The sequence below is a fragment of the Phocoena sinus genome, chromosome 1 (assembly GCF_008692025.1).
Source record: "Phocoena sinus isolate mPhoSin1 chromosome 1, mPhoSin1.pri, whole genome shotgun sequence".
NCBI lineage: Eukaryota > Metazoa > Chordata > Mammalia > Artiodactyla > Phocoenidae > Phocoena > Phocoena sinus.
Genome location: NC_045763.1, coordinates 160,096,043 through 160,121,460, shown reverse-complemented (window position 1 = coordinate 160,121,460; position 25,418 = coordinate 160,096,043). Strand labels below are relative to the sequence as shown.

At 44.7% G+C, this 25,418-nt stretch overlaps 1 protein-coding gene across 1 annotated transcript in view; it reads right to left on the bottom strand.

The window, feature by feature from the left end:
* KIF26B (kinesin family member 26B) overlaps nt 1–25,418 on the bottom strand; it is a 494,415-nt gene that overhangs the window by 140,066 nt on the left and 328,931 nt on the right. The window contains 1 exon segment of the mRNA XM_032648317.1: nt 15,226–15,409. Coding sequence (XP_032504208.1) covers nt 15,226–15,409 — 184 coding nt within the window.

Genomic DNA, 25,418 nt, shown 5'->3' with positions numbered 1-25,418 from the left:
CTCAGTGAACGGACATTTAGCCAGCACCTACTGTGTGCAGGGAGGACCGGGCCTGGACATGGTGAGATGAAGTCCCTGCTTTCAGAGCCCCTGGGGGAAGTGGGCCAGATCCAACACAGCAAAGTAAACACTGAACTGGAGCCCCACCAGGTGCTGTGAGGACAGCAAGAGGCTTGGGAGCCCAAGGGAAACTTCCGGGGGAGAATAGCGCCCAAATTCAAGCCTGAAGAAGAAAGATGAGTTAAGAACCAAGGAGGAAGATGTGGGAGCAGGTCCAAAGGCCTGGAAGTGAGAGGAAGAACCCTCCTTGCAGGACTGAAAACCGTTCACTGGGGTCCAAAGGGGCCAGCAGGGAAAGCCCAGGCTGGAGGGCTGGAGGCAGCCCCTGGCTGAGTGTGTTGGATTTTCAGCTGAGGGCAAGGGTGAGCTTAAAAGGGAAGCCATGTGATCAGCTGGACAGGAGTGGGGTGGAGAATTTGGGCAGCCGTTGGCACAATCCAGGTTCAGTCCCCTGCGGGCCTGGGAACCACTCTTGTCCTTCACAAGAGGACCCCATGAAGCTGCAGGTGGTCACCCACCGGCCCTGCATCTAGATGGCTGGTCATTCATTCCAGGCTGCTCTGGCTGTGATCCTAGGACCCTAGTTTTCTAAGAATCGAGGGCCTTCTTAGTATCCAAGATGGATTTCTTGTCCCTGAAATCCAGTGTTATTCCCCTCAGTGTCATCCCCTTTCCCCCTCAACCTTGGGGGGCTGTTGACTAAATATCTCACTTCTGGTTGGATGGACATCCTCCGAGATTGGCCTCATTCTGGACCTTTCCCCAAAAATACCTGTATCTCACCTGTGCCTCTTCCCCTGATAGGTTCAAATCCAATCTGAGACCTATATATGAACACACATCTCCCATACCCATCTTGTGAAGAGCCCACCTAAAGCTTCCACACCGATGGAACACTGGAAGTCTCAGTCCCAACCTTTTTTGGTCTGGAACATCCCACCATGCCCTGAGCTCCACGGGACCATGAGAAGAGGCTCTCCCACAATCCAAATCTAGCTGCAGACCCTGCTTCCTCAAGCACAGTTGTTGCAGACTTGCTATTACGCCGTGACAAAGTATGATTATTTTCCCCTCTGCAACTAATGAGCTTAAGACCCAGAGAATCCTTCCTGCTATGGTCGGAATGTCTGTGTTCCCCCCAAATGTATATGTTGAAATCCTAACCCCCAAAGATGATGGTATTAGGAAGTGGGACCTTTGGGAGGTAATTACGTTGTGAGGGTGGAGCCCCCATGAATGAGATTAATGCTCTTATAAAAGAGGCCTCAGAGAGCTCCCTTGACCTTTCTGCCAAGTAAAGGATACCATGAGAAGTCTGCAGCCTAGAAGAGGGCCCTCACCGGACCATGCTGGTACCCTGATCTTAGACTTCCAGCCTCCAGAACCACGAGAAAAAAATTTCTGTCATTTATAAGCTACCCAGTCTGTGGTATTTTGTTATAGCAACCTGAACAGACTAAGAAAGTCCCTCAGGCCACACAGCAAATGAAGGAAGAGAGCTGGGATTCTGACGCACATCTCTAACCCATGTTCCTTCCACTGCACCGCGTTCAACTTCATTAACTCATCGCACCGCTGGTGGTGATGGATGACAATGGAGAAAGTGAAGATGGTGAGAGCTTCCTTTTGGCTACCCCTCTGCAAAGAGATCTGGATTCTCTCTCAGACTGCCAATTCAAGGCCACTTAAAGTCTACCAATCTGTTCAGATTTTCTGCTAACTAAAGATGAATATATATGAACACATATTATTGATACTATCCAAGATATTTGGAAAAGTCTGGAAACCTGAAATTTCAAAAAAAAAAAAAAAAAACCCTCTATCTGTTTTTGCTCATTTACATAGCTGGTGTCTTCCACACAATGCCTGGTACTCTTGAGTAGGCAGTCAGGAGTGTTTGTTGAACGAGTGTTTCTTGGGAGTTAGACCATGGCCTAGATTGAGACAGATGTCACTTACAGCCTCCCTCCAGGTGTACGTTTCACAATTTAACTTCTAGATCGGGTTAATTTGGGAGAGTGCCTCCTTCTGGCAGTGAGTTCCACACTACTAGGGAAATGGGATGGCTGTGGGGAGCCACAGTGGGAGTGGGGTAGAGAGAGAAACAAATCACTTTGATGAAGATTAATGTGCTAAAATTTGGGCATTTTTGTGCAATCCTTGCTCTACAGAGTAAGCAGGTTGCGGCCAGCATTAACTGGCAGATGTAAGACCATTCATCTGGGATCAATGCCGCCTGCAAGCTGGAGCCCTGACTCAGGGCTGCATCTCTGTCTCTTCAGAGAGAACCACAAGACTGTCCATGCTCACCTGCTACAGAGATGCCGAGGTCCTCCTCTGAGGTCTCCAAGGTCTTAGATTTTCTTCCCCGTGCACTTCTCCCCACTTCACTCTCTGAGCTTATGCCTGTTTTCTGTTTTCTCTAAGCTCTCTTGAATATGCATGTCACTCTTCCCTAGAAACCGCTAAATGAGTGGTCCACAAAATGAACTCCCGAAGAAACCCTTATTTCAAAAGTTCAGTAACTACTGACTGGGTCGCATCTGAATTTGAGGCACGTCATCCCCTACATTAATCTTTCTTCCTAAATGCTCACTGAACCTTCCTGCAAATCCTCTGAAAGTGCAGAGGATGGCTTTCCTTTGTCTGCTGGGGGTGAGGGCCAAGGCTGGTCTGAACTGAAGAATGAAGCCAAAACGTGGAGGAAGCACAAATGAGAGGCAGAGAGAGAAAGACAGTCCTGGATCCTCAGTGGACCCAGCTCCAGGCCTTCCTGACTTTCCCGGGTCTGGGGCCATAGTCACCAACATCCCTCCAGTCATCTCCCATTCCTGACAGTTTGAGTTTCTGTTGCCTGAAACTAAAAAGACTTCTAATTAATACAAACCCCCCTCATTCTCCTTTAGTCCCCTCTGCTCCTCCCCACTCCAGACTATACCACCATCGAGTACACATATTTTTCGAGATAACTTCAGAATCTCACCGATCATCGATGTTAGTCTCATATCTTAACAGGATCATTCTCAAAAGAAACCAGGCAACATGGGAACTTTGAAAGGTCGGAAGCGGCTCCCTCGGTGAGAAAAGCAGAATGGAGAATGCAGAGGCAACGGAGGAACATAACCCAGGATGGTAGGCGGCTTTCTCTACGACCTTGAACAAAGCCCCTTGCTTCAGCCCACCTCAGAGAGGATGAGTACAACTTCCTTATCACATACTTTCAGGGGAATTCTATCTGTAAGTAAAGGACACGTGAGTTCTTTTAAGAGAGTCTGCAGGAACACAAACGCTCCGCACGCCACTGTGATTCATTCATACGAACTAAGCGCAGCGAAACTGCAGGTAGAGTACATCAAAGTGTTAAACACGAAACAAAAGGACATCCTTCCCCGCCTGCGGCACTATGGGCTGTCATTACAGTGCAATCTGAATACTTTAGGAAGATGACAGTGTATTCAGTAAAAAGGGAGAAAACTCACCAGGAAGCCAATTATCTTGTACAAATTTCAGCCTCATGAATGATGATAACAGTAACGGGTATTTTTAGTTTGAGTTGTCTACCTAAAGAATGATTTTTCACTCTTCCAAATCGCAATGTGGGGGATCCTTAAGGACAGAGACCATTTCGAACTCATCTGTGTATTCCCAAAGTGACCGACACAGAGCAGGTACATCATACGTGCCTTATGAATGAACCAATGGACAGACACATGCGTGGATGGATGATGCATAAATGAATGAGGGATGGCGTAGGCAAAAGCAGGAAAAATAATCGTAAAATGACCGTGATACCCTATACTTTAATGTCTTTCAGTGCCGGAAGTTCTATCCACCTGTTATATGGCTAAGCATCTGTGGGGATATGAAAGCAGTATCAACCAAGATCCCCACTCTCACGACTAAACACGCAGTGGAGGAGATAAATTATACCCATAAAACAATGAGAGCAATATAAAGCAGTAAATGGTTAGTGAGCAGAATCTGGGCTAGGGGAAGTACATGGTACAAAACATCAGAGGATCCAGGGAGCCGGCTTGGGGAATAGATATGGGATGCTGACGAAAGCAGGCACTTAGCCAGCTCTGGAAGAGGGGGTGGGTGTGGACATGGGAGAGAGTGGTCCATTATGAGAGAAAATTAAGAGCAGAAGCTAGACGGGGAGGGCAGGCAGGATGGTTTCAGGGCGTGCTGCCTCTCCCAGCACTGTCTCCACAGACCACGGCTCAATAAATACCTACAACATACCTCCTGAAACAGAAGTCGACATTCAAACGTTGCTATCGGCACTGAGCTAGTGTTCCAGACACAGAATTTTCATGGGACTCAATCACCCACATGGCTCAATATAGTGTTGTATGAGATTCACTGTTAAGTCAGCGCCAGGGGTCCTGTCCCACCCAGCTCTGACCCAGAGTTGTTGTCATTCTGGAATACGGCTAAAGTACAATGGACTTTTCTCTCATGGAATTTAGGACATTTTTCGGTTTGCTTTGGCCTTTTAAAAATCATTTTGAATATTAGTTTACTTTCACTGGCTTGCTTACTGCATGGAAATAGGAGCCACACAAGACAATCCAAACCATTAGAGCTTTCAATACAAGGGATAAAACACCACAGTGACAGTTACAAAGCTCTCTGAGATGATGAGTGGAGAGGACAGCGGCAGGATGCCGGCGGCAGAAGGGGATGCCCTGGTGCCTGCCTCGTCCATGTTCACCACCTTGCAAACGCAGCTGTCCCGTGACAGCCAGGGGCATCTGCTTACCGGGTCTTTGCTGAAGCCAAATGACTACATATGAAGTGTGTCGAGAGACGGCATCACGTAGCCATCCAGAGAACAAGTCCCAGAACCAGGGCTCGTATATATATCCCAGCCCCACCCGGACCAGGCAGGCGACCTCGGGCAGATTCCTCACATCTGTTTCAGCTTCCTCCGATGTAAAATGGGGGTGATTATAACAGACCCTTCCCACAGACTCGTAATGAGGATTTAACAAGTTAATACCTGTGAAACACTCAGAATGGTGTTTCAGTGGCACAAAGAAATGGCCAATATATGTTGTAAGATCTGGAAAAGAATACTGGAAACAAAGATGTAGGGTGTTCCCATCCACTCTGAAAAGCTGTGATGCCTCTGGGAAGTGTCTTACCTTCTCTGAATCTCATCCCTCAGGGGGACCTAACACTCCCCCCTGCCCCCTGCTGTCCACCTCTTAGAACTGTATGAAATATCAAGAGAGACAATACGGATGAAGGGAAGTGTAAGCCACAAGCCTTACACAGATGTAAAGGATCATCATTGCAGAATGGAGACCCAGGTCATGATTCCATCCATCCATTCATTCACCTAGTACGATGGCTAATTTTTTGTGGCCATTTGGCTGGGCCACAGTACCCAGATATTTGGTCAAGTGTTATTCTAGATGTTTCTGTGAAGGTATTTTTTAGATGAGATTAATATTTAAATCAGCAGACTTTGAGAAAGCAGATGACCATCCATAACGTGAATGGGCTTCATCCAAGCAGTTGAAGGTCTTAATAGAAAAAGACCGACCTCCCTGGAAGAAAAGGGAATTCTGCCAGCAGATTCTCCCCTGGGTCTCCAGCCTGCCGGCCTTCCCACACAGTTTGGACTTGCCAGCCTCCATGACTGTGTGTTTTCTCTCTCTCTTCTACACACACACACACACACACACACGCATGCACCCTGTTGGTTCTGCTTCTCTAGAGAGCCCTGACTAATACACCTCCTATTTACTGAGTACCTGGGTAGGATTCAAAGTGGGGCAAGAGAGACATAGCCCTGCTTTCATGAAGCTTATGGCCAATAAGGAGACCCACTAAACATGGAACTATAGAGATCAGTTATCTATAGGGTGATGAATGCAACGAAGAGAAACTTTGGGTGCTATGAAAACACGTAATGGGGCACCTAACCAGGGAAATCTTCCTCAAGGAAGTGGCATTTCTGCGGATATCCCTGGGATGGGCAGGAACCAGCCAAGCAGAAGCTGAGCAGAGAAACAGCAGGACCTCTAGACAAGAGCAAGTTTTCTGGTGCTTCTTGCCCAGGCTCTGGCCGCTTGCACTTAGAACCAGAGCAGACAGCCTGATTTCAGAGCCGTGTAGCTGGTGGTAGTCTGAATGGCGTTTTATTCGCCCTCGAGTCCTTTGGGGCCCCTGTAGGGTGCTACTTTTACCGTGTTCTATAGAATGGGGGACGGAGTGGGGGAAGGCAGACCAACAATCCTGCTCTCTGATCTTCCCATTTCCTGTGATTTTTAACTTGCCACTGTTTTACATGACACAGTGCAGGGAGTATTTTACTGATTGGGTTTTTAAAACTTTGCCCTTCATTGAAAACCTTCTGGTACAAATACGGCAAAACGTTCTCTCAAAATACTTAAAACAAGGAACAGATCAAGTTCACGATTTGATTAGCTACAGCTGGCACACTGCTTCACTAATGAATCCACCAAATATTCATTGTTGGTGGTAAGGAGATCTCAGCTAAGCTGCAAATAAACAAAATTTCTATCTGAATAGTTGGCTGTAGCATGGAACACACAGGCAAGACCAAGGGAACAGGAAAAGAAACTTGGAAGGAATTTTGTCCCTAGCGCTAAATGCTACTGTCATGGTTCTATTTCTGTTGTTTCATCTAGAAAGTCAAATACTCAGATTCAATGCTGGAACTTAGAGGTTGGTTTGTGGACCATATGTTTGTTCACCTGTCCCCAATTCATGTACTGAAATCCTAACCCACAAGGTGATGGTATTTGGAGGTGGGGCCTTTGGGAGGTGATTAGGTCATCAGGGTGGCGCCCTCATGAATGGGATTAGTGTCCTTAGAAGAAGAGACAGGAGAGCTTGCTTGTGCTCTCTCTCTCTGCTCTCTACCATGTGAAATACAACAAGAAGGTGACTGTCTGCAAATCAGGAAGAGAGCTCTCATCAGATACCAGATCTGCCAGCACCTTGACCTTGGACTGCTCAGCCTTCAGAATTGAGAGAAATAAGTGTTTGTTGTTTCAGTCACCCAGTCTATGGTATTTTTGTGATAGTAGCTGGAACGGATGAAGACAGCATCACAGAACAGAGCTAACCTGAACTTGTAAAGCAATATGAGAGAACGTAGGGAGTCTTATGTTGTGGCTGTCAGGAGCTAGAGGATTTTTATTTCAGACACTATCTAATAATCTAAGCAAAATATGTTTTGCTTTTAAGAATGTGTCAGAACGATTTTCCCCCTCCATAATGATACATTTTAGTTCAGTGAAGCATTAGAAAGGAATTCAAATGTTTTGCTATGCTAGTCATTGAGTAGGCAAGAAGAGTGTTTCCTACTCTGAGGCACAAAGGACAACTTTCTAATTAACTCAGCAGTTTGGACTCACCATTTTTTAAAATAAAACATTACTATCAATCCCATTTTAATGGGATAATTATAGCAAATCATGATTAACTTCTCTTTCAGCCATCAACAAGAGAAAGACGCAGAAAGATAAGATGTTAGAAATGTTAGCTTAAAATATACCTACTGTTCCCGTACTCTTGATATCAGTTATTGTCTAACTGTGCTGAGCCAGACTAAAATGTGGGTTTTGGACAAAGAATGATCAAAAGCCCTATTCTGGCATTATCATCCATCTTATTGCCCTTTGTTTAATTGAGAAAGTGGCATTGATTCCAGGGAGAATTCCCTCATTTTATCTCGTGTTTTCATTCCGTAAGTCAGGATGCTAATTAGGGATTCCAGGTATTCAGGGAGGCCCCAAACCTATCCTCCAATTATGGTAAAGGTTTATAGCCTTTAAAAAGCCCCTTTAGAAAAATCACCTTCCACCTCCTTCCACACAAGTATGTGCATGTGTGCGCACACACACACACACACACACACACACACACACACACACATCCCCCTATCGGTTCCACTTAATACCTAAAAAAATAGAGTCTTATAATTGAAGCTGAAAGTCACATCAAGGGGGAAAAGCTTAAGAATCACTCAAATTCTGCCTTAAAGTCTTCATGACTTTCATGATCTTTCACACCCCAAAGCTTAAATTTTTGTCTTCTCCCACAAAAATGGGTTGACAAGTTACTTCATCTTGTTGGGCCTCAGTTTCTTCCTATGCACGGTGGGAGGACTGGACAAGATGGTCTTTGGGAAAACTTCTCAGTGAGGGATGTTGACGGTGCTTGCACATCGCCACAGTGCCAGCACTAGGCAGCAGCATCTCCCCGATGTCACCCTCCCAGGGCAACTCGGGTGCTGAGGAGTAAGCAGGGCCAAGGACCACTAGGGTCTTGTCCTTTAGATGCTCTTGGTGTTTCTGCCTCATTGCAACAGCTCCGTCACGCAGCTCTATCATTCAGCACTACACAGTGCTCAATGCCCAGTCAGGATGCCTAGTAGTAAATAGACTTAACGTTAAAATACTCAACACTTTTTGGGTGTCCTTTATGTAATCTGGCATTGAAAGGGTACAAACTTCCTCCCTGCTTACCCAAGAGTCCTTTCATACAGTTTGCTCTGTGTAGATATTTCAGGCAAAGAAAACCAGAAAACGAGTATTTTATATATAATGTGCCATCCTATCAGAAATCTGATGTAATTAAACTGAAATGTGCTCCTTACCCTTCCCGTTCTCGACCTAATAACGAAGCCAACAGAAAATGATATCCATACAACTTGGTCAGCTGTCTTAAAGGCAGTCATGTTAAGAATGAAGAAAAACAGTGGCCGCCGTGCTTTCTTTTACACGCGGCTTACCACGACGTTTCTGTCCAGTGGCCTTTAATGGAGAACATCTTCCTAATACTTCCCCGTCTTTGCAAGAATGAGCCTGCTAAATTCAAGAGTGGCATGGCAGGGGGTGTAGAAAAGACTCTCTCCCCATCACTTAGCAGCGCAGTCAGGCTCCAGAAGCAGCGCTCCGGGCAGCGGCACCTACAGTTCCTGAGCTCCGGTTTCCGGTAGCGGAGCATCATGCTGCGCATGTGCGGCGGAGGGGCACGGGCTCTAGGACAGGTGCGTGCACCTCTGCAAACACGGCAGCGTGGGTGGGGGCAGAAGAAACCGCGAAGATTAATGAGTCAGAACATTTTCCCTTGAGTCAGAACATTTTCCCTAAGTCTCCTTTCTCTGGAGATGCAGGCTGGAGGAAGGGTCAAAATAAGAAAGAAAGGAAGGAGAAAAAAACCAAACTCTAACTACAGGAGCTTAGCCGAGTCAACCACAACCAACCGAACACAGAAAAGAACTGCAATTAGGGACTGGAAGGTCACATGAGTTTATTTCCCAGAAGAGCTAACAATTCAATTTTCAAAGCTATCAGGCCAGCTATCCTGATGAATGTGCATGTATTATTTACACAGTCTATTTCTCCCCACCACACAAAGCACACCAAAATAGAAAGCTCACGATTCCTTTCTACTGTCTGGCGTGTGTAAGGGGGGAGTAATCACTGGTGAGTAGTGGGATCGAGAATTTTCCATCACATTAGAATACCTGAAATGAACGTTACAGACTGACTCAAATCTTTTCTCTCTGATAAAGCTTCAGGATGAGGAATGGTAGAAATGATAATGAGGAATTTGATAATTTGCATACTATTTAAATAACCCGGACCTTGGTGGGCTGGAAGGCATGAAATTTTCTCCTTGGTATAACCTGGCATCATTTCCTGAACAAGAGAGAGCTACATCAGCCATTTCTACTTGTTGAACAAATGAATAAGAGCTACATTTGTACCTTAAAAAAATCTTATTTTAATCTAATTTTTCTATCTTATTGTTTTCCTCTTGTAATGAGAACATAAATTGAACAGTTATCTTGGCTTCTTCTTCCTCACAGTGTCACAAGGGTTTAGTAATCGAATGACTTCTGCTCTAAAAACGTTAAGAAATCTGTAAAGGGAAAGAATCTCTACTGAAAAGCACACATGGTTCATTTATTTTTTTTACCATGCTATTAGTTTACTACCAAATAAGTGGAAGTTTAGAATTAAACTAAACCTAGATAATATAGGACCTGGTAAATGAGCGAAGTAGTGAGTGAGAGTGAGTGTGTGTGTGTGTGTGTGTGTGTGTACATGTGTGTTGCGGGGAGAGATGTTATTTCGAGAATATATGTTTTATGTTTTAACAGAGGTCAAAATATGTTGCTGCCAGGTTTGAAAAGTAGTGCTAAATAGGCAGATGACTTAAAATCGAGGACTGTGAAGAAAAAAGAATAATGCCTCCAGCCTTTATTGCATAAGAAAGATAATTTAGCCAAACAAGCAAGTCTATTTCTAAATCGCAACTCCAAGGACTCTGCGGAATTGTCTGCCTTGGGGCTGCACTGTCTACAGAGGAGAAATCTCAGTGAGGCACTTGGGGAATGCACAGATGGATGGGCATGAGTGGCGATGGGGATCCAGTGTGACAGATACCACACAACCCTTCTTCTACCCAGACTAGGGATAAGCAGGGGACCCCAGGAGAAGGAAACAGCGTTTGTAGCTCAGGAGTGATGGCTGAGGCTGAACGCCAGGCAGACATTTTCACAGGGGCCTCGAGTTCATGGAGATCAGGATATACACTCCCACTTCCTTTGCAGGCATGTGGCCCAGAGCAGCCAACCAGCTTCTGTGTACTGTCCCCAGCAGTGGCACCTCCTGCAGTACCTGGCACACAGTATGTCTACAGATATTCACCGAGTGAATCGAGTAGGACAAGCCCTCCTCAACCTGTCTCCAGCTCAATTTTCCATAATTATTCATGTTCGTTTCATCCAATTTTTATGATCTTTTCAAATTCTATAGAGTCTCTTCTCTTGTTGCTAGCACCCACCTATATGAGTTTTCTTATATTCCCAAAACATATCTGGGGGAACAAAGGCTGAGCGGTGATGATTCCATCTTTTTGAGGCATTCCTGGAGATTATGAAGTTTTGAAAAGAAGGCTTCTTTTCCCTTCATGCTTCATGTATTTCCCTTCAGGAATACTGCCAGGAAGAGTAGAATTAACAAGGTGAATTGTCATCATCATGAATGTGACTGGGGCCATTACCATTCTCACCTTTAAAAGCGTTTATGCACCCGTGGTGGGGCTGCAGAGCTAAATACTGAGTGAGTTAAACAGATAAGACGCTTTGCTCTAGAAGCTTGTAATCCAATACTAAGTGTTCTGACACACCAACAAATGAACCTTAAACATGGATGTTAATTAATTGTGCAAACAAATTTCATGAAGAGCTTTTACTGGCTTAGGAGAAGGAACCATTTTCAAACAGATTAGAAATATCATTTACATAAAGCCAAACCCATGAAATATAAACAGGGACTAAGCTGCTTTGATCCACTAATCATCTTTATCTATTCATTAAAAATGTCTCTACAAGACCACTTAGTACTATAGCTTCTTTATATAACTCGAAAGTTAGGCAGAATTATTTGAAGTCTGTGATTCCAACTTTTCCCTAAGTCAAATAGTCCTCCATATTGATCCGAGTCGGTGAGATGTCTAAGGCTGTTATAATGACTAGATCATAGGTGCTGTCGGGGCAGGCATTCTGCCTGTGTGTCCATCAGGGCAAGCCTAGAGCCCAGCACAGGGCCTGACACATAGAAGGTGCCCAATAAATATCTGCTGTGTGCCAAGTACTGCTCTAGGTGCCAGGGATTCTGAGGCGTTTCCTGTGTTGTGGGCGTGTTGTGATTCAGCTCCAAGTGCACTGAGGTTACCCCAAGTTCTTCCATCCCTGTGGCCTCCAGAAAAGCTTTGGCCTCAAGATGCACTTGGTGGCCAGCAACGACTCCGGGTGGAGAAAGGGGTGCGGGGAGGGAGGAAGTTGTTGCTGGAAATCACCGGCAGTGGGACAAGGGGAGGGGTCAGTGTAGAACCTCCGACTCGCTGTGTGTCTACCATGGCCCATCACTGCCCTTTCTCTCCCATCCATGACTCTGAAAAGGGACACATGTCCTTCTCCACTGGATGGAGGCGACTGCTTCCCAATTTATTTTGCTACCATTATGGTCCCGTTACATTCTTGTCTCCACTCAGATTTTTAAAGGTCATGTATATCTAGAGGCCACCCAGTGAGACGGAAGAGAATAAAATGTCTTACAGGTCCTGACCTCTGGGCTTGACTCAGAAGGCACTGGAAAATCGGGGCCTCCATTGTCTTGTCTACAAATGAGGAGAGCTCTAAACAAACCCACAAAAGCCTGTCTTCAGGTCTCCTGAGGAAGTCCTTGGTGGTTAAGGATAAGAGGTGGGGAGAAGTGGCGTCAGCTGTGCTGGGTTTGTTCCCCATCCCGCCTCAAGGGCCCCCCCCCCGCCCCGCCCAGGTTAAGTAATTAAGTTGCTTTTGGCAGTTCAATCAAGCTTTTCTACTTCAGATGTAATGATCTCTATATAGCGCCAGTTCTTTTATGTTCTGTATGAAACTGCACTGTATTTCTTTGAAACGTTAACATGTAAATTATGCAACAGAGATAAACCTACGGGGATTTTTCCATATGGATAAGAGGAATGCAGTGCCTGGTTGTAGTGGACTCTCGGGGTGGGGAAAGCATGAGTCTGGGAAATGGGCCTCCACCACGTTCAGACAGTTGGCGCCTCCGTGGCAGAGTCAAGGCCAGGCCGTCTGGCTTTCTGGGAAGCACACGGCTCACCAGGAGGAAGCATGATGGGAGGTGTGCTCGCGGACCTCTGGCTTCAAGCACACGTCCTCAAGTAAAAGTATATAATTACACTGCCCTCCAGAAAGCACACCCCCTCCCACTGTCACTTTCTCGCCACCAATGCCCCAACCCCCATGCTCAGTAGGACAGCTGCCATGAGGCCACTCGTCAGACAGAAGTCACACCTTCTGCCACCTTCTGTGACACCCAGTCTCTGGTGACCCCACTTCCATGGACAAACTCCGGGCTTCCTGCATTCCTGGCTGGTTAATGTCACCCTATCTCTCCCACTGAAAGAAGCACATCGGACTGCAAATGAGAGAAAGGGATAGTATTTTACGTTAAAAAAATAAGTGTGTGGTTTGCAAGCTTTAGTGTGTGAATGATAATAATATTAATTGTAGTTATACCTGGTCTTATGCTGCTTATCTTACTTATAATTATACTTTTAACTGGCTCCTACACAGAGTACATCATGAAACCAAGATTAGACCAGTGCCTTCCAGATTACTTCCGTGCAAGTCCCAGGTCACCCTGGCTGGAAACAGTCTTTCTGCTGGTTCAGTCCCTGACTGGTGCCCTGATCCCCTTGTCTCAGAATTCCAGGGACGGGGGGAGGGATGGGGGAAGGAAGGGAGAGAAGACCCTAGGCTTGGGGACCAGGCCCACCTGAAGATGTATCTGTATCAACCCTTTTAGGAACCAGGGACTGGGCCACTGTTATAGATGCAGGAAGATAGTTTCTTATGTGGTTCATTTCGAGGTGTCCCAGACAGGGCCGTAGTGGGGTATATGAGTACTACAGGTTGGCTAATAGTCTGGTACCTCTTTAGAGCGACAGCATTTAAATATTGGTTCACATGTACTCAGAAGAGAAGTAGGGTGTCACTCAGAGCAGGAGAGGAGAAGGAGACTGCAGTGGAGACATTCGATGTCACTGTGTCCAGGGCGGTTCAGCTCCGGTACCAAAGTTCCAAAACTCCTCTTAGCAAAACCAAAGTCCACGCACACTTAAAAATGGCTCACAAGGTAAATTTTCTGTTATGTGTACCTTACCACAATTCAATTGTTTTCTACAGTTTTGAAAGCCCTGCAGTTACTTGTACCCACCCTCCTTAGAAGGCAGCCTCTCAGCCATCCACTATGACCGCAGTGTGTGTGCCCTCGCGGGGATGCCACTCCCACCTGCATGATTCCTGCTCGTGTGGTTTCCTCCATCTCCCTCCCTGGCCAGTGATGCTAGAGCAGCCCTCGCAGGCTGCCTGGTCTCCTACTTTACCTCTGGGCCTGGGAAAGCCCCGCCCAATGCCATGGAACATTCCAGGACTGGATGCTTTCCGTTAGAATAAACATTGCTCTATTCAACATAATCTTAAAATGTAGACTCTGTTGGAAGGAGTAACTTAGCAAGTTAGGACTTTCCCAGTGGGTGATGAAATAGGGGGTGGGAGGGTATGGGAGGAGGCAGGAGAAATCATTGAGAAAAGGGAGAAAAGCACCAAGGAAGAAGGGCAGAGGGTGTGGGGTAAACTCCAGGAGGACCACTGGTGAGGCTGAGGCCACTGAAGACCGTGAACCCGGGAAGAATCACGGTGAGGGTCAAGGTGAAAGGGAATCAGTGACCTAAATAAGTAAAACCGTCCACATAGTTGAGCAGCCACTCCCTTCAGCAAGACTTGCAACCTCCCGAAAGGAGTCCTGTTAAGCGGGTGGTGGGAGACTGGCAAGGTGGTGTGTACCACCCTCCTTCTGAGGAAAGTAAAAGAAAGAAAACAGCCACCGCTTTCTTCAACTACATGTTTTTATAAGTGACAGCTTATTTACCCATTGAAGAGTAAACCATAAGTTACTTCACCCAGACGTTTATCTCAGAAGAGACAGAGTTAAGAGATGACATCTAAAAACGAAGTTACCCCAAACATAGCTGAGCCAGGTCTCATGATGGTGTTTCTACATCTCATCGTAATGTTCCCCATCTCTTTCTAAGCGGTTCTAACAATTCAAAATTGCATTTCTTGGCTGGAATGGCACACGGCAAATGCTCCCCAGAAATCCCACCAGTGGTCTGGTTCAAAAGTAGAACTTGGGATTTCTCTGAAGGGGAGGAACAATGAAACTGTACCAGGGAAGTGACGAAGCATCTTCACGTCTTATTCCTATACCGTGTCTCTTGGTCTCTCCTGCCTCTGCCTCTGTCTTTTGTGTTATGGGGTCTTTTCTTTAATTGGGTACAGTTCTGTCAAACAATACAAGGCTGTTTTCTTTCTGCCAAAATCAAACCACATCTCCAATAACTGGAATGTCTTAATTTACTACTAGTATACGTAACCAAAGAAAATTCTAAAGTACTTCCAAACGACTTTCATTTCTTCTCCTTCTCTCTCCGACACCTTCTTGTTTTAGCAAACAAACCGAGCCCTCATTCTCGTCCTTGCCTTTGATGCAGAGCCCCACACACAGAGCCAGCGTGGCACATGGCACAGGTGCCTACCTTGCCCAGGCCCGGGGTGTCCTTCACCTTGTTGACGGCCCTCAGCAGGCAGGGCGGGGCAGGGGGCGGGGAAGTCTGCAGAATCCCGCTGAAGCTGGTGGCAAAGAGAGGTGGCTCGGCAACAGAAGGAGTGGAAGGCCGATGTTTCTTCTTTTTAGAAGATAGATTTAACTTCTGGGCAGCTCTGGAGGGAAAAATTCAGAAAAAGACAATAAAGGAAAAAGCATATTCACAATTCACAAAAAGTATATATTCACAATCAGATACGCCAGGGTCACTTTCTGTTCCTTCTCTTAAAGAAGCCCCTAATTCTGATTGCAGCTAAACGGTTCTCTCTTCTTCCTCTGAGTGCCTGGTGGTAGCCCCTGACTGCAACCGAGTGAACCCAGGGAGCTGCCCGGTCACTTACACGGCAGAGCGACACCACAGCATTGCACGGTCCTGCAGCTGCGATCTACAAAGGATTGTTGGTTTTCCACAAACACTCAGCTTAAGCATGAATAAAGCTGGCCATCTTTGGGGATACACAGCACCTATTAGGTTAATCATTCCATAACTTCTGGTATAAACTCAAATGTGAGAGACCTTATGAATTTTTTAGAAACCCTAACACCTTGTAAAATCCAAACCAGTCTGAGGAAGAACCACGCGGTGACCCCTCAAGGCATGCTGTGGACGTGATTGTGGAAGAAAAACACACACCCCAGCGCAACGGGGACATACAAATCAAACGGTTTTAGAAACATAACACCCAAACAGAATAAACTCCAGCCAAGGTGCAGGGTTCTGAGACTAGGCGTGGCTCATGTGGAAAACAGGCTTTTATGTAGGGTGGTCTTTCACCACAAAATGCGGTTCCTGGGCAAGTGCAAGGGGTGATACCGTCAGAACCCACAGGGGTGGCAGAGGACGCAAACAGAAAGGTGAGAGGGAAAGTGCCGCATCGTTAATAACATTGATTGTTCACGTCACATCTTCCATCGTTCAAGTGTTCTGCGACACCTAAAACGTGACAATCGTATCATAGAGAAGAAGGGAAAATCAGGCAAGGGCATTTCACAGACTGTAACATAATCACTTCTGGGTTCATTCTTGGTGTTTTTCACACTATACTCATGTTCTAAGAATTCCAATTTCCTTACCAAAGGTTATTAAACATTTTAGCTGCTGCTTAAAACAAATGGGCTACCGTGACTTTAGTCTACACATCAAAACCTTACAATCCATCCCGTGTTCTTACCAATTGCATAACAGGTCATAAGCAAAGCAGGCCAAAAAGATTAAATCAGCATCGTTTGCACCCCCTTTCCCCCAACTTCCATCTTAATATCTGAATCTTAAGCTCTGGACTGGTTAGTTTTAATTTTGTATCAGTAATTACCATGCTTTTGACAGATCCCCTGAGCTACAAAATGGCCACCGCACAAATACAGCAAAGAGAATTACCACTTCAAAGCTTCATTTTCCTTAGCTGTAAAACTGAACATCTATTTCACAAGAGTGAAATACAGAGGAATGGGATGCATGAGGAGTGACAGATTTTGATGGAATGATACCCGAACAGTCCCAATGCCATGTGCCAAACTTAGGGACCTCTGCGGTGACTCTACTGTAGGGTGATGAAAAATGAAGACACTAAAAGGAGATTTCCACCATGCTTTCTTTTCCCAAACAGCAAAAAGAAAAACCTAGGAGTAATTTTTTCTCATGCTCTCTTTGTCACTCTTCCTGATGCCGTCCCTCTAAAATGAAAGGTGAAGTGGAATTGTTCAGTGGCTGGTCTGGCGCATCTCTTGGCAGTTTTCCTTATTCTGTGAGATTCTCTCCCTGAACAAACAGTGACTCCTCCAGAGGTGGGTGTGGGCATCGCATTCTTCTGACGCTCACGCCTCTGCTCAGCAGCCCCTTACTGCCCTCAAGTCAGGACGCCTATAGGCAAAGGAGAGTTAGAAAGAAGGTGGAGGATGATGCTCTGCTAGGAACCGAAAGGTGGTGTTTAATCCATTCACGTTAGGATTCTTCTGGATGGCGGCAAAAGGACCAAGGAGCTGCTGTGGGTTCCCAGCCCAAATGTGGAGACAGAGAGGAGGAGTGACACTCAAAGGCAGCTCAGAAGAGGTAGTAGCCTGGTGGCTTCTTTTTTCCTTTCTCTTATATCTACTACCCATGCCCACTTACTCTCCCCACATAGACCCTGCAGAGGAGGAAGTGAGGGTCCTTGAAATGAAAGTATACGAAGGACATTCCCAGGAAGAGCAATCCAGTGCTCTATTCCCCTCTCTCTCTCCCTCTCTCTTTCCTATAACATCACAATTTCACTGTATTACCGCATCATTCCCAAAGGCATATAAACATGCTATTATTTCTCCCACCTCGGAAAAGAAAACACAAGCCCTTCTCTTCATTCTTCTTATCCAGCCAGCTACTGCTCTGTTTCCTGCTCATTTTTGCAGCAAAACTCATGGAAAGTGTTGTCTATACTTGCTTTCTCTAGTTCATCTCCTCCCTTTGCCTATAAGCTCATTGCAGTCAGGCATGTGGCCCATAGCTCCTCTGAAACAGCTCTTGTCAAGGCTGTGAATGACCTCCACGATTGCTAAATGTCATGGTTCTGAGCCCCATCTTACCTGCCCAATCAGAGCACTGATGAGATCCTTCTACTTTTTTATACTTTCTTCTTTAGGTGCCAAGACATCTATGGTGACAGACGTTAACTAGACTTATTGTGGTGAGCACTTTGTAACTTATACAAATCTCGATGTACACCTGATGCTAATATAATGTTGTATGTCAATTATACCTCAATAAAACCAAACAACAACAAAAACACACTAAAACGATTCTACTCGGATATCCAATAGGTATCGTAAACTTGCATCTCTAAAGCTAAATTCCTGATGTTTCTCTAAAAAGCTGTATGCCTTTAGCTTTCCCTGTTTCAGAAAATGGCAATTCCATCCTTACAATGACCCAGACATCTTTGCCTCCTCTTTTTCTCACACCAGACATCCAATCCGTTAGGAAATCTGTTGGCCGTAATTTCGAAATAGATCTATGATCTAACCCCTCTCACCACCTTTACTGATACTGTCTTGGTCTGAGCCACTAACCTCTCTTGCCTGGATTACTGCGGTAGTCTCCTAACTTGTGTCTCTTCTTCTGTTACCTCCCCTGCCACCTCCCAGTGCACTGGCCCAATCTATTTTCCACACAGTTGCCAGACTGATTCTTTTAAAACATAACCAGACAAGACCCTCCATTTTGCTTCTCATCTCATAGTAAAAGCCAAAGTAACTACAATGGCCTATAAGGCCTTCTGTATATCTTCCCTCATATCTGCCAGACCACCTTTCCTACTACTCTCTTCTTCAGTTACTCTGCTCCAGCCATAACAGCCTCCAAACACTCCTGGTACGCTCCCACCTCAGGGCCTTTGCAAAGGCTGTTGCTTCAGCCTGGAATGCTCTGCCCTAGATAGAGATAGGCATACAGCTCCCTCCCTTACCTCCTTTAAATCTTCATTCAAATGACACCTTACCGATGAACCTACCCTGCACACCATAGCAGACTGTAAGATGGCTGCACCAACATGTATCCCCTCCCACATGCTCTTCTATGACATGAAATTGGCAGTTCTCCATTGAGAGGTGGAATCTATTTTCCTTCCCTTTGAACCCAAGCAGAACTCTGAAATTGCCTCGACCAACAGAATATGGTGGCAATGATGTTGTATGGTCTCCAGGGTTAGGTCATAAAAAGCAATATGTCTCTCCCACCCCTGGCACTCAGCTTCCACATCACGAGAAGGCCCAGGCCACGTGGAAAAGGCCATGTAGAGAAGAACTGAGGACTCCAGTGAACCACCAGTGTCAACTACCAGACATGTGAGTAAATGAGCCTTTAGACGATTCCAGGTGCCACCCTTCAAGTCTTCTGGCTGAGGCCCAAGGCATCGTGGAGCAGAGGTAAGACATCCCCATTCTGTCTTGTCAGAACTTCTGAACTCCAGAAACCACGAGAGGTAATACACCATCATTGCTGCTTTAAAGCCACTAGGTGTGGGGGTAGCTGGCTACATGGCCACCTACTCCCCATCTCCTAATTTCACTTGCCCTGCATGCCTTACCCACCCACCCTCCCCATCATGGCACTTACTATCTTCTAACATAGTAGACGATTTACTTAGTTATCAGGTTTATTGTTTATTGTCTGTTTCCTCTCTAGAATGTAAGTTTCTACAGGGCAGACTGTCATACCTGCGTGTTGAATGACATGAATAAAGATTGAAGGAACTGGGAACATTTAGCCCGGAGAATATAAACCTGGAGAAAGGGGAAGGAAGAGTTTTTCTAAAAAACTGTCTTTAAAAAAATGAATAAATAACATGTAGCAGGAAGTATTTTTCAAGCAATAATGCCAGATAGCTTCATAGGCCATCATTTTGAATCTCAGAAAACTTTGTGAGGAAAGTAATAATAGTATTCCCATTTAACAGACAAAGAAATGAGTCTTAAAGAGTTAAATCCAGATTCCTTGGACTATCTGACCTGAATTTGAACATCCAGCTGCTTCACATATTAGGTAGATAATAGGCAAGTTACTTAAATTCTGATAATGTTTATAATGTGTGTAAAGGGCCTAGCATAGCACCTGGCATATAGTTGGCATTCAACAATACTATCATCATCAGTATTATTATTACACATATTATTATCAAGCCTCAGTTTCTGCATCATAAGATAGAGCAAAAATATTTTCTACCCTTATGGACATTTTATGAAAATTAAATAAGAGCGCAGGTAAAGAGTTTAGCACACAGGAAGTACTTAATAGATGGTACTTTGGAGGAATATAATACGTGCTGGAGCTGAGACTGAATCTAGGTCTCTGTGCCCCATACTGCTTCAGATCATCTCTGAATAGGCAGCAAAACAGGCAGGTGAAATGTAAAGGCATTGGGGGATTTATAAGTGACAGGGGCATCTTTCTAAAAATTGGAGTCATCCATTAGTGATGGGTCTGCTTCATGAAATAGCTTTTGTCATTGAAAGTGTCCAAGTAGTAGCTACAAAACCATTTACAGGGACTATCAGGGAGATGAAAGCATGCACTGGGAACATCAGATGATTTCCAAAATCTCTTCCAATGCAGTTTCTGAAATGATTCCTGGAACCTCTATTTCATTTAGGGAAGCCTCTGTTGGCTTCAATGCAGAAAAATAGGAATGCAGGAAATTATTTGGAGAATACATAAAAAATTACTTCCTTCTGAAAACAGGTATATAAGATAAATACATTAGAAGAATTCTAGAACTTAGAAACCAGTAGAAATCACATTTTAGAGCCATATAGTGTATAAAAACATTTTATTTTAATTTTGACATCACCATCACCAACTGTTTGATCTCTATGTTATATGTTCCGATTTCTTGGAAGTCAGCATCTTCTGATCTTTTTATATAGTACTTCAATGACATGCAGACAGGAGAAGGTTGAAGTACAGAAATCATTCATGTATAATTGTATTATTCAGTGACATAAAGAAGAAGCAATCGTGAAAGAATTGAAAAGGAAAAGACATTTGGGCTAGAGGTGTATTTTGTGTTATTAATGCCTTACACAAGTTTTCTTCATAAGGAAAGGGACAGATGAGTGAGTTGTCTTATAAGATTTTAAACAACAAAAAATTAACCTAAAAAACTATTATAAGTAATATTCACTTGTCTCATTCCTACCATGGACAGTATCACATATTTCCTAGAGCTATTCATCTCTGCACACATCTTTAAATATCCATGGGCTTCATTTAATTCTATGAACCTTATTTCATAGAAAAAAAAAGGTGGCCTCTCTAGCAGGATGAAATTAATATTCACTAAACTCCTATAAAGGAAGTGACACCATGCTAAAGCAGTATCAGACTTGTGAGGAGAGGAGCAATGATGTGAACTTGGCAAGAATTTAAACCCAGTGAGCTCAGATTTTTGCTCTGGGCTCTATCCTTTCTCTCCATTGCCTTACTCATCTCATACAGGAGACAATTATCCTAACACATCAATGTGATGCCATCTGAATTCAGGAATCAGTTTAGAATTGAGATGACCTTCACATGGGACAGTTCCTTGTGCTCATTGGCCAGATCTACCTGGATTTAAAAGAAAAAGGCAGGGCTTCCCTGGTGGCGCAGTGGTTGAGAGTCTGCCTGCCGATGCAGGGCACACGGGCTCGTGCCCCGGTCCGGGAGGATCCCACATGCCGCGGAGTGGCTGGGCCCGTGAGCCATGGCCGCTGAGCCTGCGCGTCCGGAGCCTGTGCTCCACAACGGGAGAGGCTGCAACAGTGAGAGGCCCGCGTACCGCAAAAAAAAAAAAAAAAAAAAAGAAGCAAATAATTATCTAGTAAATTTAATTGGTTAGGTGGGAGAGAGTCTTAGGTCTCCGTTATACAGATCAGAGGGGAAATTTTTGGGGCTTTTCTGACTTTTCTTTTTTTTTTTTGCATTTGTGTGATAGACTATTTGACCTTGCATTTTCAGAAATACGGAGTGTTTCAACGGAAAGCGCTTCATTCTAAGTGCATCCCATGAGACTTAAGTTGGGGGTCTACCACCCTTAGTGTATAGGGATTACTAATACATTGACCTAACAACATTTTAAGAATTATTAGCTTCATGAAGAATAGAACTTTTGGGGCTTCCCTGGTGGCGCAGTGGTTGAGAATCTGCCTGCCAATGCAGGGGACACGGGTTCGAGCCCTGGTCTGGGAAGATCCCACATGCCGCGGAGCAACTAGGCCCGTGAGCCACAACTACTGAGCCTGCGCGTCTGGAGCCCGTGCTCCGCAACAAGCGAGGCCGCGACAGTGAGAGAGGCCCGCGCACCGTGATGAAGAGTGGTCCCCGCTCGCCGCAACTAGAGAAAGCCCTCGCACAGAAACGAAGACCCAACACAGCCAAAAATAAATAAATTAATTAATTTTAAAAAATGAGTATATGTATCTCTAGGGTTAAGAAGATGTAAAAAAAAAAAAAAATTCCTTAGGGAATATCAGGCAGGAATATCAGGCAGTATAGTTGTTTTTTAAGAATTCTCTATCCTTTAAAAAATTCTACGTACCATGTGTTGCTGCCCACATCCTGAAAGCATTTCATCCTGTCTGAGGGGGGTGTTCGACTGTGAGATGCTTGGATAGGTGGGTAAAAGGTTTATAAAAGTTAAGAGGTCATGCAAGCTCTACTAAATGGGACCCGGGCGATTGATTGGTGAGATATTAACTGAAAAACTGCTCAAGAGGAGGGCAGGGTAAGGCCCTCAGAACCGCCACATCTGCTGCCCAGAGAGGGTCCTGACCCAGGATGGGGATGAGAGTGGTAAAATTGCCACCGTCAGCAGGTAAAAGACAATCCAGGCTGCAATTCAACGTGTCAGTGGCCGGGCTCCAATGGCTTATGTGCCATGATAAAATATTTCAATGCTCTGAGGATTAAGACTGTCTGATAATAAGCAGTGACGTGACAGATCACAGCAGCTCCCAGGAAATCCATGGGGTCAGTGACACAGGGGTAGAAGAAAACAAAACGGATTATAAATAGCGAGGATATATGACAAGAGCCAGTGGTCTGAGGCAAAGCTTCTGGAAACAATTCAGATATCCATCTATATGGAAAAAAATACCAGTTATGCTTCACTTTGAAATAACACCTATTTAAAAGTATTCTGGCACTGCCATGAAGCATGTTAGTCATTTTGGAAACTCTCCAAACAGGGAATAAAGAGCGTCCTCCTTCACCTTTCCATTTTCTAATTGGCTGTCACTGAGGTCATTTCCATGCCTCCAGAGACTGAAAAGCATATGGGTCTTGGGGTTTTTCTGATTTTTATGTAAATGATCCATTTCATTAGAGTAGGAAGGTAATTCATGACATGACTTCAAATAAAATGTTTACTGCTAGGAGACAAAACATGGCTGACCGTTAACCTCAAACAATATTGTGTTAAAACTCTACAGCCAGACACTATTATACTTTGAAAACGGACTGATGTTTGCAACTTACTGCACAGCATTTACCCATAGTGATAATCTCTATGAATTTGCCCTTATTCTTCTCTTAAAAATTTACCCATTCATCAAAGCTTCTAAAAGTTGCCCTCAACAACTACTTCAGGCCTCAGCAATTGGTCTTGAGAGTCTACGTCTTATGTTGTAACACTTAATGAGATGCTGCTTTGCAGTGTGGTCTTTCCTTCTGGGTGCCATTAGTGTTGCCTCCATCGCTGAATTATTAACTCACTGAAGGTCCATACGTGTTTCCTTTCTTCTGCAGCTTATCTCCTGCCCCATAGCTTTGTACCTTTTTGCAAAGTGTGCACCCGCTCAAGGCTTCTTAATCGATCTAGCCTTTGGAGTCACACCAACATAGGCAAAGTCCCAAGACTATGTATCTGGAGTTCTAGAAATGCTTAGACCTTGGAATGTTTTCCTCTTTCTAAAGCATTTGGCACACATTGTCACATCCATCACATCCATCAGCCCTAGGAGGCAAGCAGAGAAGGTGTTTGTACCATAAGTTACAGATTTAAAGAGCAACGAAGGCACAGAAGTTACCTGACTTTATCCACAGTCACAGGACTAGTGATCTTCATACCTGGGATCTAGGATTTGAGTTTTCTGCTTTAGACTCAGGGTCGGTCTACCACTTCATGCTGTGATGCAATTTGGTACATAGGAGCAGTTATTTTATTTTGTTTGGGCAACATAAAACCAAATGATAATCACTTGCCTAAAAATGAAGACAGAAAAAGCAGTTACATATTTTTGTATGTAACTCAAATCAAATCATATATAAGCATTTACCAATTACTGATCCAGTTGCTTAGCAACATACCTTCACATCACAGGAGGAAAATGTCTCAGCTGAGTGAGTCAGGTCATGCCCAGAATTAGGATGTGAAAGGCAAATTATATGAAAATGGTTTCTCTGTTCCTGTAGTCCCAACCCGGAGGGAGTCCTTGCATGACAGTTACAACAGCTACCACCACCAGGCACCATTCTAGGTACCATCCTCCACTGCCTCATGCCTCTCCCTCTACAGACACAAAAAGAACGCTGGAAGCTGCTTAGAAGGTACCACAGTGTTCTGGAAACTCAATCAATCAATCAATATTTATTGAACGACAACTATATACAAAAGAACTATGCAATCCGTAGGCTATGCATGTCACTCAAGTCATCTCTGAGTCACACCGCAGCTGCTCTGTGTCCAAGAACCTACTCCTAAATTGTGGCAATGAGAAGATTCCACACCACTCAACATTACTGAGAACTTTCTACTGGCTCCCCGGCAGCCGAGAAAGAGAAGCTTGGAGAAGCTGGAAGCCTTCCCTGAACTGCTCACCATTCACTCATGCCTAGCGGTACAAAAAAAGTAAAAAGCAAAATTTGAAAACCATACTGTTGGTGAATATTGCTAATCCATTCGTCTCTGGATTTTTCATGGCCCAAGTGAGAATGTTATGGGTAAATGAAAATATGACTAAAGGCAAAAACAACGGGATGAAAAGGAGCCCATTCATAAACTAATTTTTTTTTTACAGAAGCTATTCAAAGTAAAATCTTCTCCTTTGCTGAAAGTCAGGTTCCTAGGAAAGTGTTTGCTGAGACAAGCTCCTTATGTGAAAATAGAAACACTTTCATACACACAATAAAGCAGGAGATATTTAATAATAAAAGAATTAGCCATTGGCATGGAGGGCTAAACAAGAGTACAGAGCATGAATTTGTTATTTCCTGGCTGTGGAAATCTGGATTTTAGGAACGCTAAATAAACACTGTGTCTGTGGCAGAATCTATGACCTGCCAAGGCCCTTTGTCTCCGTCTCTCTGATGCTCTGGTTTCTCAGGGCTCAGGTAAGTTTCCTCCGTGTCTGCTGGGATTTGGAGCATTTTAAGACTCTTCCACTTGTCTTGCCAGGGGTTAAGCCCTTTCAGCTCATTATACAGCAGCTGCTCAGTACTCTGTGGTCTCCCAAGCTCTGTTCACCTTGGGCCGCATGGCAGTGGGATACCAGACATCGTGGCTGATCTTGGCAGCTACCTTTAATATTTCATGTGACGGGGGCTTTGAGGGAGCGCCTTCACTAATGGCCAAGACGCCATCTGCAGGAGGCAAGGTTCCAGGGCCCAAGAGGAGGTTC